The 17141-nt window shown below is 45.6% G+C and overlaps 2 protein-coding genes across 7 annotated transcripts in view; one reads left to right on the top strand and one right to left on the bottom strand.

Moving 5' to 3' along the window:
- Positions 1-3638, top strand: part of SLC66A2 (solute carrier family 66 member 2) — a 71855-nt gene extending 68217 nt beyond the window's left edge. For all 3 annotated transcript variants that reach the window (XM_075745203.1, XM_075745204.1, XM_075745205.1), the window contains one exon: positions 439-3638. In XM_075745203.1, coding sequence (XP_075601318.1) covers positions 439-646 — 208 coding nt within the window. In that variant the 3' untranslated portion in view covers positions 647-3638. The remainder of the gene's footprint in view (positions 1-438) is intronic.
- A 4557-nt stretch (positions 3639-8195) lies between these two features.
- The window catches only part of KCNG2 (potassium voltage-gated channel modifier subfamily G member 2), a 56952-nt gene continuing 48006 nt past the window's right edge, over positions 8196-17141 (bottom strand). For 3 of the 4 annotated variants that reach the window (XM_075745200.1, XM_075745201.1, XM_075745199.1), the window contains one exon: positions 8401-10576. In XM_075745200.1, the coding sequence (XP_075601315.1) occupies positions 9764-10576 (813 nt within the window). In that variant the 3' untranslated portion in view covers positions 8401-9763. Of the gene's footprint in view, positions 10577-17141 lie in introns of all 4 variants that reach the window. The other variant, XM_075745202.1, reaches the window with a different exon arrangement.

Below are 17141 nucleotides of genomic sequence, written 5' to 3'. Positions count from 1 at the left end.
CAGATGCTAAAAAAGTAGTCTATGTGTTACTTCACCTTGTGTGAGCACAAAATTGCACGCACAAGAAGTAACCTTTGTTTCCCATGCACTGTATTACTTTGGTTTATGGTCAGTGCTGTCAGCATGTGGCAGTCATGTTTACAGAGCATCGCTGAGTCAAATATCCTAGCTGGATATTGTAAAATGTTGGATACCTTCATAGCCACAGGCATTTGGAGCTGTAATTGCTGAGATAAGAGTGCTGCAGTTCATGGGGTAGAGAATGTGATCCTCCCTCCCAAGTATAGTGCTGTGCGCCTTGACTAGGCACGCTGTCTGCCCTCATCGAGGGGAGTCCCAGCCCGCTGTTGAGTATAAATCCTCGCTGAATTAGGTGGGATCCTCTGGCATGGCAAGTTCTTCTCAATAAATAGTTTTCCCTTCTTTTCTGTCTTTTAGCGTCAAGATGGTGCTAATGTGGACCAGTGGGGACACGTTCAAGACTATTTACTTCATCCTCAATCAGGCCCCTTTCCAGTTCTCCATCTGTGGACTCCTGCAGGTTTTTGTGGACATTGCTATCCTGTTGCAGGTTTACTTGTACAGCTACTACCCTCAGAAGCCTGTGTCCCACACTGCACACCCAGGCAGCACCAAAGCCCTGTGAGGCACTTAGCTGGACAAATTGCAGTCAGCCATGGCAGCTCCTTTTCTGCTTGTAAATACTCCTGTGTTGCCGAGTTGAAAGCAAAAATGAGACCAAGGATTGAAAATCTGGCTGCACTTCCAGCTTGGGAGGTTTTATTTTAAATAACTTGCTCTCTCTGTTTTCAGACTTAGCTGTACAGAACTGTTTCTTGGTGGGGGGAGGGGCACTTTATTTTTGCATATGTACCTACGAGCCTTATCAATTCACAAATGTTTGTATATTTAATCACAAGGGCTGGATGGTTTGTGGTTTTAATGCTATTTAAAAATGTTACACCACAGAAATAATAGGATATTTTGTCTGAAACTTTTACCTATTTATATAATATAAAGTCTGTATATCGGCGGGAAGTTTGTGGCATATGCTAACATTCAGTATCTCCACGATGTAGGAAGAAGTATTGAAGAGCAAATGCAGGAGTTTTCTCTTTTCTTTAAGAAGGGTGTCTGGTGAGCAGAGGAGGTGAGGGCAGGAGGCCCTGCAAAGAGGTGAGCAGCCAGAAATGAACCAGCCCTACATGGTGTAAAGCATCAGTGTGCTGAAGAGTGAATGGCAGGTGTTCACCCCCGCTGCGGGATCAGCGTGGCAGGCGGAAACGTCAAAGAGATGATGAAGGCAGTCTGAGCATGGATGATGCTGGAGCCATGTTCAGAGCAGGCATGGCCAGTCAAGCTGTCAGCCAAATGGAGGAGCTAACAGGAGACTGCAGGTAACTTAGGTGGTTGTGCTTTGAAACCGTGGGATTTGGGGACAGCCCGCACTGCACTCCAGGGGCAGCACTGCTCCTGCAGCTGTGCACAGGACAAGAGCTGGGCTGTAGGACGTCTTTCATAAAACAAGCGGCCAGCAGATGCGTGTTGCCAGTATTGCCAGGCAAGTATTTCGAGATGGCGATTGAGCCACAAAGATAAAAGCAAGTCCTTTTCCATTGCCTCAGAAGGGGAAGTGAAAAAGTTTGAGACAGAAAAAGCCGTAACCTATGGAGTAGGACTAGCATCTGACAGCTTGATTTGTTGAGGCTGAGATCCATGTTCATACTGTTTAATGCCAAACAAGAACCAGTTTATGTTTTGGGTTGTTTCTTGCATTGACCCGACAAGAAAGGAGTCCATGTTTTCTTTTTTCTGTTGCTTAAGATCTTCTAGGATCTTAGAAGAATCAGCAGCCTGTACTTAGAGGAACTGAGAAAGCTGAAGGAGTGGACAGTTTATTTATAAATGCAGATGTTGTCTGTAATGGCTGTTTGCCAGCGTAGGTCATTGTGCCCTTTCCGAGAACTGCACATGTCTAGCAGCTGCAGGTGGTGTGACCAAGCCCGTGAGCCAGTTGCCGTCATGAAACCTCCCTGGTTGGTTTGAGGCAGCCATAGCAAGATGCTTAGTCCCAGGAACAGCTTTGCCTGTGCTGCTTTCTTCCTCATGACACTCCATCCCTGCTGCTGGCTGAATCCCATCTGACCACAGGCAAGGTGTTAGAGCTGGGACCGATTTTTGAGAATCATTTTTTCTCCAAGATTAGCCCAAGAGCTTGTTTTCTTACCTATGGCAGCAAGTCTGTGGTTTAGTAACTTCAGTATGTAAATCAGATACTTCCCCTACTCAGTTTTATTTGGGAACCTCATGATTTGAGCCTGGACTGCCTTCATCAGTGGTGAACTGTCCTCTGGAGGGGAAGTGTCAGCAGGCTGCAGCAGTGGTTGCATGATCCTCCGTTGGGAATGTCAGTCATAAGACAGGGAAGAGTGGGCTCTCTCTGTACTACTTTACGGACTTGTGCCCCTCTCACACCCCAGGTAGCTCCAGGCTGACAGGGCTCCCACTGCACGTGCCATTTGGTTTTGGAGCTGACACATTGATGGCAGAGGGCTGAGGCTGAAACCTGCGGGCAGAAGTTGTGCCCTGGGACCAAGCTGTCCTACCCTTTGATGGGGGCACTGCTGGAGGTGGAAGGAAGGGCGTCCTTGGGAAATCCCTCCTGCCCCGGCAGATCCCGTTGGATCTGTGTGAGTAAAGCAGAGCTGGAGAGCTGCTGTTTCCAAGGGCTGGGCACAGAATGCTCTGCCTGGGCACTGACTCCACGCTCTCTGTTCGATACCGTACTCTTTTAGGCCAGAAGTGACCTTACAAAGATGACGTACCCGGCATGGCAGACTATGAATGTTTTGTTCCTCTCTTTTCTGCAATGTTCTGGTTGTGTTACAGGAACATCTGGGCTTTTGTCTTTTTTAAATTGAAAACTTACTTAACAACTGGCTTCTCCGGTATGCCGCTTTAATGAGGACTGTATTTCTACTGTATGCAAACAAACACTTTCTTGTGTATTTTAATGGTCTGAATTTTTTTTTTTTTTAAATAACTTGTAATGATAAGATTTTTGTATATGGTGGTCTTTTTCTAATATTCTATCAAACGGGGATATAAGAAATAAATGGCTCTTGAGAAATATACTTCTCTACGTTACAGCTTCACCTGGGAGTGCACACTTCTGGCCACCTCTTTGGCTTTGAACTACAGGTATTACTGAAGATAAAACAACTGTTGTTTTTTTCCTTTTGGGACTCTTCCCTGGGCAGATTCTTGAGTCTGTCATCAGTACCCAAACCAGTGAGCTCTGCAGACCAGTCTCATTCACAACAGAGCTGTAAATGCTGGAAGAGAAGCCAGTGAAACTGTGTCTAAAGTTATATTCTGTATGTGGCATTTAGCAAGGTAGGACTCTTGGCCAGGAGCTCTTGAACTTCATCTTGCAAGATACTTTAGGGACAAAGTGTTACAGAACTTTGTTTTTGTTCTTTAATTGTCAGGAAGTGTCTGTATCAATGATCACCTCAGAGAGTAAGAAATCAATTACTTTAAATACATCTCTTTGAATGTATGGCACATTTCATGGAGTTTATTTTCTCTGTCAGTTGCAATGTTTTTTTAAATAAAAATTACCTATTATATATAAATTGCAGTGTTGCTTTGTTTTGCTCAGATATGAGATGCATGCTTCTTAACTCTTATTATAACTCATCTTGTCTAGAGCATTGTCTGTAGGAATAATGAGCATGCTTTTTCCTCCTGATGGGTGGGTAAGCAGAAGACATAAATTTTCCTGAGGTGATGATGCATGACAGGGATTCTGGATTTCTGTTCCCTGCTCTTCCATACATCCTGGGGTAAACTTACCCTCATGACCACTTAACTCTTTTATGCTTGTGATGGTCACAGTAAAACCAAATTACTAACAGATTGTTAAGTAGCTTTAAAAAAACCCCCTGTATCATGTGAACTGCATAATGAGGTCAAAGACGGGACACAGCCTCTGCACAGAAGATGAGGAAACTGAGTTTGTCATCTCATGGCCAACTGCTGTGTCAACAGGAGTCTTGACCTCCCTCCCTGTTGATTCAGGACATGAAAACAAGCCAAGACAGTCAGGCCCAGCCTTGCGGCCAATGTGTGGCTCCTGGGCCCTGCCAGGCTGCTGTTGCAGGCTGTTCAGCTGCTCTGCTGTGGGGAGACAGTTTGCTGCTGCTGCACGCAGTGGCTACAGAAGCTGGAGAAGGGGTCAGTGAGGAGAGAGGGCCAGGGCACAGGAGAGAGGGTCAGGATAGGCAGGAGGAGAGAAGTGGGAGACACTGCGCTTGCTCAAAGAAGGGGCTGAAAGAGAGAGACTCCTGGAGGGGAGGGAATGAAGGAAAACCAAGACCTGGAAGGGCAAAGGTAGGTAAATCAGTGAAGTGGGGGTAAAGGAGAAGGAAAACAAGGGTGAGGAGTAAAACTTGTCTGTTCTGCTACAGTCTGCAGGCAGTAGAGACCATGGAGGGCAATGGCTCAAGCAGTTCCCACAACAGCTGAGCCTGCTCATTACTCATACTGGTTGCACCATCAAATAGTGCTGGTGTTACTGGCCGCTGCTCTGGCACTCACTGAGGGGAAGCTACTGGCAGGACTGGCCCTAAATGAAACAATGGGGAGCCCTTCAGTAAGTGGGATCTCTCACAGCCACCTCTGTATGCTGGAGCAGCCACAGCAGCAGCAGGGCCCCTGTCCTGCTGCCTGGTCCTGCTGGCACTGGCCGCAGGGCAAAGCTCTCTCCCTCAGCCATGCAGGGCAGGCAGTGCTCTGCACCACGGCTCCATAGAGACACAGATTTCATGGTTAGATGTTTGGGTGCATGTATCTACGTATGTAGTTAGATGCAATTAAAAACGTTTTAAGACAAAAGGCAAAGCTCAAATTCGGCACTGGGTTGTAAAGCAAAAGTTGGCCCACAGATGCTCTTTGTTAAATTTGGTTGTGGTCATTAGCTTAGGCTTGAGTGCCAAGAAGGCTTCAAGGACCTGACTGACAGCTGCAGCTTTGTTGGTGACTTTCTGTAACAGAAAAATGACATTAATGTGTAAGTCAACAATATGCCAGTAAATAAACACACTGTCTGGGTACCTGTGCCCACAGCAGTAAGTAGGAGGCGTGGACTAGAACAAAATGTGAGGAGCACCCTGGAGCAGGGGCAGGTCTCCCTGTAAACAGCCTTGTAAAGCAGCCAGGTCCCAAGCCGACATCAGCATGTGGAAATGCCCTGAGAGCAAACACAGACTTAGGGCTTCAGATCCCCTTCCTGCCCCTTCTGTGTCCCTGTTTATGTGGATTTGGCTCTTGTAGGTGCTGGCTTAGCCGTGCTGGGAGACCGAGGGGCTTTGCTCAGCCTCAGACAGGCCAGCAGAACCATGCTGGATTCCTCTACCCATCAGCCCCTCCATCTGCTTCTTTCCTCTTCCACCGCAAGGCTTCATACTCTTCTACGACTGTAGCTTGTAGGCGCCAGGCCCTGTGAGAGCCAAGGATACTTTGCCCCTGTGAAGCATCTCCTGTGAGGCTGCCGTAGACCGTGCCTGTTCTGGCCTCCTCAGTGCGAGACGGCAACCTCTGCCCAGCTTACTGCTGAGGGGATGATACTAGTGTCATGTTCTTCTTACGATTAGTGCTTTTTTGTAATTGAGGTTGCCATGACGTAGGAGACAGTTGTCCACATATGCTGTAGGAGCGGAAGGAGTTGTGTTTGACTTTGTGCCATTCCCTCTAACTCTGTCCCTTTACCAGTTACCGCATCCTTAGCTCTCAAACATAGTTACCATTTTCTGATTATTATTGTTGCCAACAGCCAGAATTTGTATGTCCAGGCCCACACATGCTGCCACTGAGACCGCCATGTGCACTCACATGTGTTGTGAGTCTCTGTCCTGTACGAGAGAGGAATTTTTTTTTTTGTCCTTGGGACAAAACCAATGTGCTACAAACATGAAACTGTGTTTCAAAGAAGCAGATCTAACTACCCGCTGGCACTGGCATGCATGCAGACAGCAGTGTAGCATTTATTATAGTTAAAGATAAATGGCCTTAAATCATATGTGTGCTGCGTCAAAGGAAAAACCAACAACAACCATACACAACAAAACTAATACTTCTCCAGTGGCTGCTGATCAAAAGTAATAAGCATCACCCATAACAACAGCTACGCTGGGTGAAACTCACTCTCCTCTGGGTATCTTTTATGTCTGGCAATGCCTGCATCGCAACTTTATACAGCTTCCAAAAATAATCTGTTTAAATGGTTCCTGGTTTATATTTGTTTCCTCATCTGTCATCTCAATAGATAAAATGAAACTTTATTAAAAACCAGGCCTTGACTAACAGACATAATGAGTAGGTTTTGTCACTTTATTAAAACTCTGTGCGTGCTGGAATTAATTATGTGCCTTTTGAAAAATATAAAGAACTCACTATTGTAGGACAATAGCAACTTGATGGAGCACAGCAATAATATGGTGTGTGTCATCAGTCTGTTTTTCTACACAGCAGCTGAGCTGCAGTTAGCTGTCTTGGTGCTGGATTTTTCATGCTGCGGGGCTGAAAGTGGCATTCATTCATGGTTATTTGCTAGCACTGCACGCGTGAAACTCTTCATTCTGCAAGGGTGTCTACTCCAACATGGCTCTTCTAAGAGTAAGCTAATGCTGCTGATCATTTGAGGGCCTCACCCCCTGGAGGAGATGTATTTTGCACCCTCTGTGCACACTAGCCATGATCGCTGCATTCACACGAGAGATGTAGTGCTAAACAGCACCTGGCATGCATGAACCAAAGCACCATGAAAGGTAAATTCATGGGCTCACCTGGTGGATCTGTCAGGTCCCACCTGAAGACCGAGCACCCGAATGCTACCATAAAATGCACTGCTGCCCCTCAGCACCATGCCACACTTTGCCGCCACACACTGCTCACTTTGCTGGTTTGCATTTAGCTGGCTGCAAAGCTGTATCCCTGATGCCAAACCTTAGTAAGCCTTAATGCAAGCAATGCCTGCATCAGAATTAAGAATATGATGAAACTTAGAATCTCTCATGAGTCACAGTGCCCCAGTGCTGGTATTGCTTTGCCAGGAGTCTGAGTCAGCCCAGGCACCATCCACCAGCCCTTGGGCCTCCTCGCCTGGTGCAAAGAGCAGCTGCGCTTCCGGGGGGGTGGGGGGCACGGGGGCTGCGAATGATGGGCAGAGCCCTGGTGTGTGTGGCTGCGTTCGGTTTGCTTGTAGTTCAGTACAGCTAGGGGTATGGAGACCCAGATGCAGCCTGTGTCAGTTTTGCTAGTTCAGTTTTGCTGCCTCCATCTCTTGCAGCACCCACCAGCAAGCTATGTGTAACACACCATTGTGGTTTAACCTGGCCGGCAGCTAAAACAACCACAAAGCTGTTTGCTCACTCCCCCCCACCAGTGGGATGGGGGACCGAACTGGGGAAAAGAAAAAGTAAAGCTCATGGATTGAGACAGTTTAATATGACAGAAATAATAACACTAACAACAATAATAGTAACACTAACAACACTAATAACACTAATAATAATAATAATAATATACAAAACAAGTAATGCATAGCACATTTGCTCACCACCCATGCCCAGCTAGTTCCCGAGCTGCAGCCTAAGCCCCCGGCCAGCTTCCCCCAAGTTATATACTGAGCACGGCGCCGTATGGTATGGAATATCCCTTTGGTCAGTTGGGGTCAGATGTCCTGGCTGTGTTCCCTCCCAACTTCTTGTGCACCCCCAGCCTCCTCGCTGGTGGGGTGGGGTGAGAAGCTGACAAGTCCGTGACTTGGTGTAAACATTGCCTAGCAACAACCAAACCTTAGTGTGTTATCAACATTATTCTCATCCTAAATCCAAAGCACAGCACTATACCAGCCTCTAGGAAGAAAATTAACCCTATCCCAGCTGAAATCAGGACACCCACCTGTTGCTCCGAGCTGTATAACCAGTGACCCTGCTGTGCTGCTTGGGGCTGTCTGGCCTGGCTATGGCTGCAGAGGAGCAGTATCAGTGCTGCTATGGGCCAGAGAGGGCCAGGGGCACAGGACCCCGGCTGGAGCACCTGCATGCATGGCTTCGCATCAGCACGGCAAAACACCGCCTCTCCCCCCCCCCAAATCATCAGATGCAAGCATTCGGGAACAGAGCTTCTAATTTTTATTAAAATAAAATGTAACCTTTTATTTTTCCATTGCTCCACTCCGATAAGGAATGGCTTAATACAGGAGTTTGCTAATGTAGGATTGGTGTTACAACATACGCTGAGGCAAAAGAACCTCAAACCAGACAAATCCCATCTTCAATACATCAGCTTTTGTTCCCTTCCTGATCAGAGGAGAACATGGAGGATGACACTGCATGGCTTTAATACAAAGGGAGGCGTAGGTACAAGAGGCAGTTGTGCTCCATTTCCCTCCATCCCCTGATCATATCCCACCTGTTGGAGCACTGACTGGGACCAGCTACACAGGTCCTCCAGGGAGGGGGCTGGAGAGCTCACAGGGCTGGCAGCAGTAAACAAACATGCAGATGCCACCATATGATTAATTTTCCCTTTAAATTGACTTAAATCTTTTGAGAATTAGGAAGAAGAGCCAGAACAATAATTCTAATTTTTAGATGACAGGATTGTTTTTTTTCTCAGTACGGGGAAAAAAAAAACCAAAACACTACTCCTAATGTAGAGCACAGCTGCTACACTGCAGCACAGGCCAGAGCCCGCTGAAGGCATCTCATTGGCTTCGCTGGGTTTGGACTACTCCTCTTTGCACATGACTGCAGTCAGTGCAGCCACCATCACTGAGGAAGAGTATGCAGAGCTGGGAGTCGCTGCTGGTTTAACATCACCCTTCCCTCCTTGGGCTGTGTGTAGTTCAGGTTTAGTTGTCTGGTAAACACATTTTTTGATAAATGAGAGATGGAAATAGATAACAGAAAGTGGAGAAACGTCATGATTTGTAAAGGTATTTGTTATATTTAACTGTTACAAAGGAAAAAAAAAAAACCCAAACAAGTTAACATACCAGTCAGTACCATAGTCAGGAAGATTGTCTATGTATATTTCTGTCAAGGGGCTAAGATAACGTGTATTTACCACTCTAAGCTTTGTATTTACTAAGTAATGAATACTGCACTAGCACACAAGTCAGAGCTGGCAGCTGGCAGCCCAGGCTGTGCTGCCTGTTGTGTAAACCAGACAAAATCAAGCCCTTGGGAAAGCTGAAGGGATGTTTTTGCCCTTCTCTTGCCCTCACACCTTGGCTTGTCTGAGGTTTGTGCTCCTTGGCGGAGCTGCCAAAACAAACCCCCTGTGCGTGGGGTGTCGCAGCACGGGGAGCCCCCTCATTCAGCCCCTCGTACATGGAGCGCCACCGAGCAGGGAAGAGGCGGCACACTGGCTGCTCTGCCAAATGGCACCCCAGCATGCCCTGTGCTTCACGTTACGTTCTCCTGGCTATGGTCAATGGCTCCTCCTTGGGGGCTGCCAAAACTACTTGTTCAATGGAAAATAAAAGCCCTACAAAAAGTGATGGAGCACAGCTGTACTTGGTAGAGTTTCTAGGGCCACTTTTCAGAGGGCCCTTAAGATCAAAAGTTGGTCTTTAGAGACAACCTTGTGTGTGTCTGCCCCTCATTTATGCAGTTCAGGAGGTTCTTCTTGCAGAGCTGACCCCCTTGTCCACTGCTTCTTGTGCTGTCAACATATGTCTTCAGCTGTTCAGTCAACAACTTCTCTTGGCTTCCTGGTCCACTGCGGGCTGACCCCCCTGCCCAGCAGCATCTGGTGGGAATGTGACACCAGGACCCTCTGTACTGTCACCACCTGGGAGTTTGGTGCTCTCCTCTAGCTGGCGCATCTGCCTGCTTGCTGCTCGTTGCTGCTGCTCCTTCAGCTCACTGTAGGAACGGGAAAAAGTATGGAAGATGGACGTGACTGGGAAAGCCATCAGCAAAATCCCACTCAGGATACTGCTCAGGGCTACCACCTGTCCAGGGATGCTGCGAGGCACCATGTCCCCATAGCCAACAGTTGTCATGGAGATCACGGCCCACCAGTAACTGGTGGGGACGCTTGTGAATTCTTGCTTAGCTCCCAGCTCACTCTCAGCCAAGTACACCAGCGGCGAGAAGAGGGCCATGGCGACGCAAAGGAAGAGCAGGAGGAGCCCGAACTCCCTGGTGCACCGGCGCACGGTGAGTCCCAACGTCTGCAGCCCCAGCGAGTGCCGTGCCAACCTCATCACGTACAGGATGCGCAGAGCCCGCAGAAAGCGCAGCACCAGGCCCACTCGTTCCAGGTACTTGTTCCCAGCTCCCCCACTGGGCTTGCTGCTGTTTTTCGTGGAGACCATATCCACAATGAGAGAGATATAGAAAGGCAAGATGGCCAGGATATCGATGATGTTGAGCGGGGTTTTCAGGAAAGCACATTTGTTCTCTGCCTGAATGGATCGCAGCAGGAACTCAAATGAAAACCATGCCACGCACACTGTCTCCAGCACAAAGATGTCATAGCACTTCCGTGAGCATTCACCCTGGGGAGAAGAGGAACGGGAAACACAGGAAAGGGGGAAGAAAAAGATTTAGCCAGGGAGCAAACCAAAGAAACAGAGAGTGGCAGTTCTTAAAGGAAAGCACCATGTGAAATCAATGTGAATTGGATGGTAGCAAAGTAAAATCGTCACTGCTGAGAGCAGCTGAAATGGTTGACTAAAGCCAGAGCTACTAGTTACATGTGTGGCTGCAGGACAGGTCAACGATGCTCAGGAGCATCCCAAGGCTGCCAAGAATTTGGTGTGATGGTATCAGCTGTCGGCCAGACAGCCCACTGCTGAAAGGCCAGTGGCTCACACCTAATTTCTAACCAAGCCTTTAACACCCTTTAGAAAGGATTAGTACAGGATTCATGGATTTTTAATAAATGAATGATCCCTCCCTCCCTTCCTGATCAGTAATAGATTTGTTATAAATGGCTTATAAGCACCTACAGCATTTTATGTTATGTGCTTGGAGTCATCTATAATCTATTATTCATAGAATATAGAATATTTTTTATATCCCAGTGAACATTTATTAACACACTAGCCCTATAGTCAAAAACTTATATAAAGTACTGATAAATGTAGGTGTTTCTAAAAGAAAAAAGTACCACAAGAATAGAGGGAGGGTGTGGAAAGATTTTTGATTACCTCACCTGTAACGACTGATGACCACAATGCCCTCCCCAAGTTTTCTGAGGCACAGGAAGAGGTGGTCTCCCCTGCAGGCTCGCTTAGTGGAAAATAAAGAGACCTCTGGTTCTTTAGTTATGATGCCTGTAAACAAGCCAGCCTTGGCGCATTGGAACAGCAATAAACAATAATGCTGGTGATGGCCACTCTTTGATTGTTAATTCAACAGCGCAAATACTATGGCAATTCACTGCTACATCACTGTTAGTAACTCCAGTTACTTCTCTAAATAAACAGAGTTTGATGTGGACAATTATAGGGCTAGTACTATTTCCTCTGTAAATACTCATATAAAAGTGTTAACACTCTGGGGGCTTTGAGCAGAAGGCAAGTGTATATTTATTTAAGGGAAGTGTATATTTGTGTGGTGAGCGTTTGAAGAGTTCATGAAAACTCTTGTAAGCATGCAGGATTCCATCCATGCTAGTGGGGCGTGTGACTCCCACTGGATGCAACAGGTATTAGGTACCAATGTAAACCTTCGTTTTGCTTGCCTATGCTAAATTATAGCAATAAAATATCACTCAAGAGTGGCCAGGCTGTGTCAAGCTGGTCCCCATTTCACCACTGGAGAAGCTGAGAACCTGGCACATCTATAGACGGTTCTGCCCACACACTCACCACAGGTGTCTTTTGCTAGGCAGAGCGGAGGAAATTTTTACTGCACAGCACCACGTCCTAACTTCATCCCCCTCTAAGTGTTTATGCACAGTTTTTTCCATGTTGTGAAAGAAAACAGCAAAGGAGTGATGAGACTTTTGCCCTCTTCGCTAGCTATAGCATTCCCCAAAATGTCAGGGAGTGGATACATGTTCAAGGGCCGCTGCACTGCCGGCAGCAAGAGCAGTGTCATCACATTGAGTATAAAGCCTTGTGTTACCTCAATATGATAACTAAAATGCTGAAGTACCCTCTCCATTTCACACTTAAGAAGAGATTGAGACGATGACTAAGGAGATGTCAATAGGAAAAAAAATGTGAAAAGGAATCCTCAGAGCTGGTGTTTATGGTCCTTGTGTTAAACATGAGGAAAAATTATACTGCCTTGTATTTATAGATTTTTTTTTTTTTTGTATTCCACTTTCAATTGGCATATGATTTACCTCCCACTGTTTCCCAGGGGGTCATGCTGATATGGAGAGAAAAATTACTTGTCCCATTGAAACTGCTGTCAAGATTTTAAGCATATTGCAGGAAGGAAGGATAATCTTGTTTTACTAGTGTACTAACTCAGATATAGCCTGTCTTTAACTTCCTAATTTTGTAGGTGTGAAGACTAGAAACAGCTTAATTTATATCTGCCTCAACAAACTAATTTGGTCATGAATAAGTATTTTTGTCACAATCATAACACATAGGAGAAAACATTTTATTTTTAGGGGCTTTGCTCCTATCACAGCATAATTAAGCCGTCAGGCCCTCCCATCAGATACAGAACCACGATGCTTTCACACCACTGCACAAATCTGGCTCTGTGGGCCAGAGCCAAAGCTCACAAAGTCAGGGGAAGGACTGCCTGTGCCTGTACTGTAACTTCTCACCTTATTACCAAGAAACCAGCCATCAGACTGATATCCCAGAGACCTGCTGCCTGGGAATCTCTCATCAGGCTATGCTTGATCTCACACCTAAGGGCAATGGTTGCAGGTGATTTGCAGCTCCTGATACTGTCCTTGCACGTGCACAAAAGGGTCAGGCTGAGATGTTAGGAAAACAACCCACAGAAGTATAGCTATGGCCTGAGCAAAGCAGCAATGGCAAGAAGGAAAAAAACCCAATGTGCAAATTTGCTTTCTCTGAAAGGTACATCACTACTTGGGCCACCATGTATAGAAACTAAGATGTAGCTTGCCTTACGAGACCTATTTGGCAGGATGCGCTCTGGATTCTGATGTGCATGTATATCATTTTCGTGCCACTAAAAGTTTAACGAAAGTCAGTGAAGCCTATGGAGAATTTAGCTTTGGAATGGACCTACAAAGGCACTGAGGCATTTAATACCTAATTTGGCACCTAATTCCCCCAGCGCTCTCTGTGTGGTGCATAAGGAAAGGAAATTCTCCAAAGTCCTTCTGCGTATGAGTTTTGGTGTGGGAACAAACAGGAGTGAAAAATCATTCCTCATTAACCAGCTACCAGTGGAGATGACTTTTGGAAGGTTCTATCTGCCCTCCCACACTCTGACATGTTTATCCTGTGTAGGTTCAGAAACCTACAGCTTTGCTATTTATGTCTCCAATCTTCCTGCAGAACTACATCAAAAATGCAAGCACAGGAGCAGCCTGGCAACCTTTGCTCAGCTGAGCATGAGAAGCTTGGCGGTATCCGAAGCTCAGGTCATCCAACACAGCAGAACCAAGCCGGCATCTTTTCCCATCAGTGTAATGAAGAGCTGCAATGTCCTCCATCCTGCGCTGATGTCGGGCTCTGGCTTTTCTCCGCTCTTCCCACTATCCACAGCTGACAGCTAACATTGTGAATGCCGAAATATTTACTTTCAGTAGAGTGGAGCGATAATGCTCTGCTACACAGTGTTCATTTTGATGGGATGAAACAATCCCCTCTTTTAGCTAAAGCATAATTATCTTCAGCAAAGTGCTATTCTTTCTCAGTATCGTTATTAACCTATTGCAATCTGAACAAGCCAGGCTCTGTCCGAAGGCTGTCCTGACAATAAAAGGGTCTGAACAGGCTTTTAGAAAACAGACCAGTGTGTCAATTAACCTGCCAGAGGCCTTTTTTTCACTAATTAAATGTCTTCCTGTCTCCTGGATCACGTTTCAATATCATCTAGGTATGACCTATTATTATCCTCACATGAAATCAAAAACAGTAACAGCAAAAACATGTTTCATGCTCTTTGTGCTTTTTTTCAGTTGCAGCTGCTTTTCCTTGCAGTTTTTCCTCCTTGATTACAGCATTGTAAAAAAAGAAAAACAAAACAATTTTTCTCTTTCTAAAACTTTTAACTATGTATTCAAGTCCAACTGGATGCAGTAACTCTGCTTAGGGTTTTGAGGTTTTTTCCATGCAAGAAAACAAAACAAAAATGTGCAGAAAGACACACACACAGAGATGGAAAAAAGCAATCAAGAATTAATCAGCCATTGGAATAAGAGAAAAACAAGTCCTAACAGAATAGGATAGCATCCCGCCCAAAAGAGGTCTGTATCAAATCGGTATGTTCTCAGAAAAGATCAAGCTATACCAGTTCATGGTCATAAGCGTGTACATTAACAACTACATACTGCTTTTTACTTTTTGTAAGCAAAATAGCCTGCTCTCATACTAACTGACCAGATTTCTCATCTTGTAATCTAATGGATGCATTTCTATGATTGCATTTTCATATCTAGCTTTATGAAACTGGGCCACAGGAAAACTTTTTCTGATTTTTCATAACAATTTGATTTCTTTTTGTCTTCTAGAGGTCTAAACATAAAATAGCATGAATGGTAATCACAAAGGACACTCCTATTGCACTTTTCTAGTATTAAAAGACTAACATATTTTTTTTTAATGTGCATATAACCATGCCATTAAATAAACAATACCTAAGGCTTTGGATTACAAAAAGCAGTGGCATAATAAAAATATATGGAAACAGTTGTTCTTTACAAGATGTATATATTTATTTACGTGTGTACATGTGTTTCTTTCAAACAGCAAATTTTTTTTTTTCCTGTGCAGGAATTACTCGAGTATGGGGAAATATCTGCAGTTGCACAGGATTTTGGGGCCATATACTAATGTCAACTCACAGCACAAGAAAAGAAAAGAAGGAAGGTCTCAGTGAGTAATTCTATGCAGTCAAATTAAAGTGAGTCTCTTTCACTAGGATTTGTATAAATTTGCTGTCAAAAAGCCAACTGCAGTATCTTTCTTCTGGAGAAACATTTTCTTTGCCAAAGTTTCCTTTGGCAAAAGGAAAATTACAAAAAAAAAAAGATGGTGACACTGGAGTTCAAATCCAGCTGTACTCACTGCTCTGCATGGTCTCTCTAAAAATTGCAGGCATCTTTCAGAAACATTTTGGTTTGGCTTGCAGGGTCCCTTTCACTGGTACTTCCCTGTACTACACTTCAGAAAAATCCTCCACTGTGTGTTGTGTGACTTCTTGACTCAACCTTTGTCCTCTGGTTTCCTGAGAAAAAATTCTGCCTCTCCTCTAGATTCTTGCAGGCTTTGACGCTATCTCCCCCCTCCGGCATTAGAAGATGTCAAAAGCCAGATCACCTCTAACCGCCCCAGTTCTTGTGTTGCTTTGCACACACATTTATGTATGGTCAGCAGCTCCACAGTACTTTCAAGGAAGAAGTTTTAACGCTGCCCACTCCCCCCATGTAGTAAAGATTTCCCTCCCTGTCAAACATATATGTTAAGAAAAAAAAAAAACCAACCCCAAGCATGAGAGGCATTGCATACAAAAATACTTACACAAGCTTTAAAACCATGACATTTCTAAGACTGTATTCTTGTTCTCTTCCACTTGCCTCTTGTTACTTGAGCCTTTTGGGTCATGTATTTCAAGTGTTTCCCCGTGCACATCACATCAAACTCTTTTTTAACAACAAAGTGGAACTTGAAATTCTGATGTAACCCTGGTCTCAGCACCAGAGCTCAGGGTTAAGGGACCTGCTGACAAAGTCCCTGAGGCTGCCTCACACAGCCTGGATGCAGTGCTGCAGACAGCGAGACGGTCCCCAGCCCAGCAGCTTAGGGTGTTCCCCTCAGATGTGGGCGTGAGGCCCAGCCTCCTGTTTCAATTAACATCTGCAGGGAGATTCAGAGGACAGACCCCCACACACACTTCCAATTATTCAGCAGCCCAATACCTGAAGCACTTGCCTGGCTCAGGAGAGACCCAGCTCCTGCTCCTAAGCTGGCAGGGTGGAAGCTGGAGGGAGTGCCTGGAGCACCGGTCACTGCCCTCTCTCGTCCCAACTAGTGCTGTGAAATGAAGAAGCCTTCCCTGAGAAAGATTCCAGCAAAACAGCAACATTCCCAGAAATGTGCCTCCCCAACAACACCCAAAGATTTTGCTCACGCTGGCACTTTCTGATGAAAAGTGATTTTTCTGATGAAAGCATCCAGCTATTTTTACAGTAAGGATGAGTGTATGACTCTTGCGATGTGACCCACTGTTGGAAGGGCAGCCTCACACCCTGCCATCAGGAACAGGCATGCTCCCCTTGCCACTGACCACCTACAGACAGCGATTGTAATTCAGTACATCTGCCATTAAAGCTAGGGTCAGGCTGAACTTGCAGCCAGCCTGCTCTGAGTATTTCTTGTGCTCATGAGCAAAGATGATTCAGCTACCGCACAGTCTGTCCTCAAAGCTGGCTGGCTGTGAATTCAAAGTAATGGTTTCTGTTTTTAAAGTCACCAAGGGGCCATGAAAGAGCCCTCTGCTTCTTGCTGTACACACTTTGATCTGTAACTAGAGCTTAATTCGTGCTTCATCTTCATCTCAGCTGCTAGAAAAAGTAACCAGAGCCTTGCCTTCAGTGGGGAGGGTTGTCACTAATGGTTTGCAGTCACATTATGGACACAAGATAACTCTTGTACAATTGTTCCTGTACAGTTTTTGTTGAAAAGAAAGGGCAAGGAAGTGGGCAGGGGCTATACATACTTTAGACTTGTCTCTCTGGATTTCCTTTGATCCCAAGACAGCACAGCCCCAAATCACCACTTTTCAGAACCTCTCAGCCTGTCATTTTTATTCTGCCAGTGAAGCTGCAGATAAACATGGAACACCGACAGGAATAAAGGAGATGCCAAAACACTATGGCAACTGCTAGAAGGTAACTTCAGGGTGCGCTAAAATCCACAGCCAGAGTCTAATCAGCTTGTATAATTACATGCT

Source organism: Balearica regulorum, chromosome 2 (genome assembly GCF_011004875.1).
Source record: "Balearica regulorum gibbericeps isolate bBalReg1 chromosome 2, bBalReg1.pri, whole genome shotgun sequence".
Taxonomy (NCBI): Eukaryota; Metazoa; Chordata; class Aves; order Gruiformes; family Gruidae; genus Balearica; species Balearica regulorum.
This window is presented reverse-complemented; position numbering and strand designations above follow the sequence as displayed.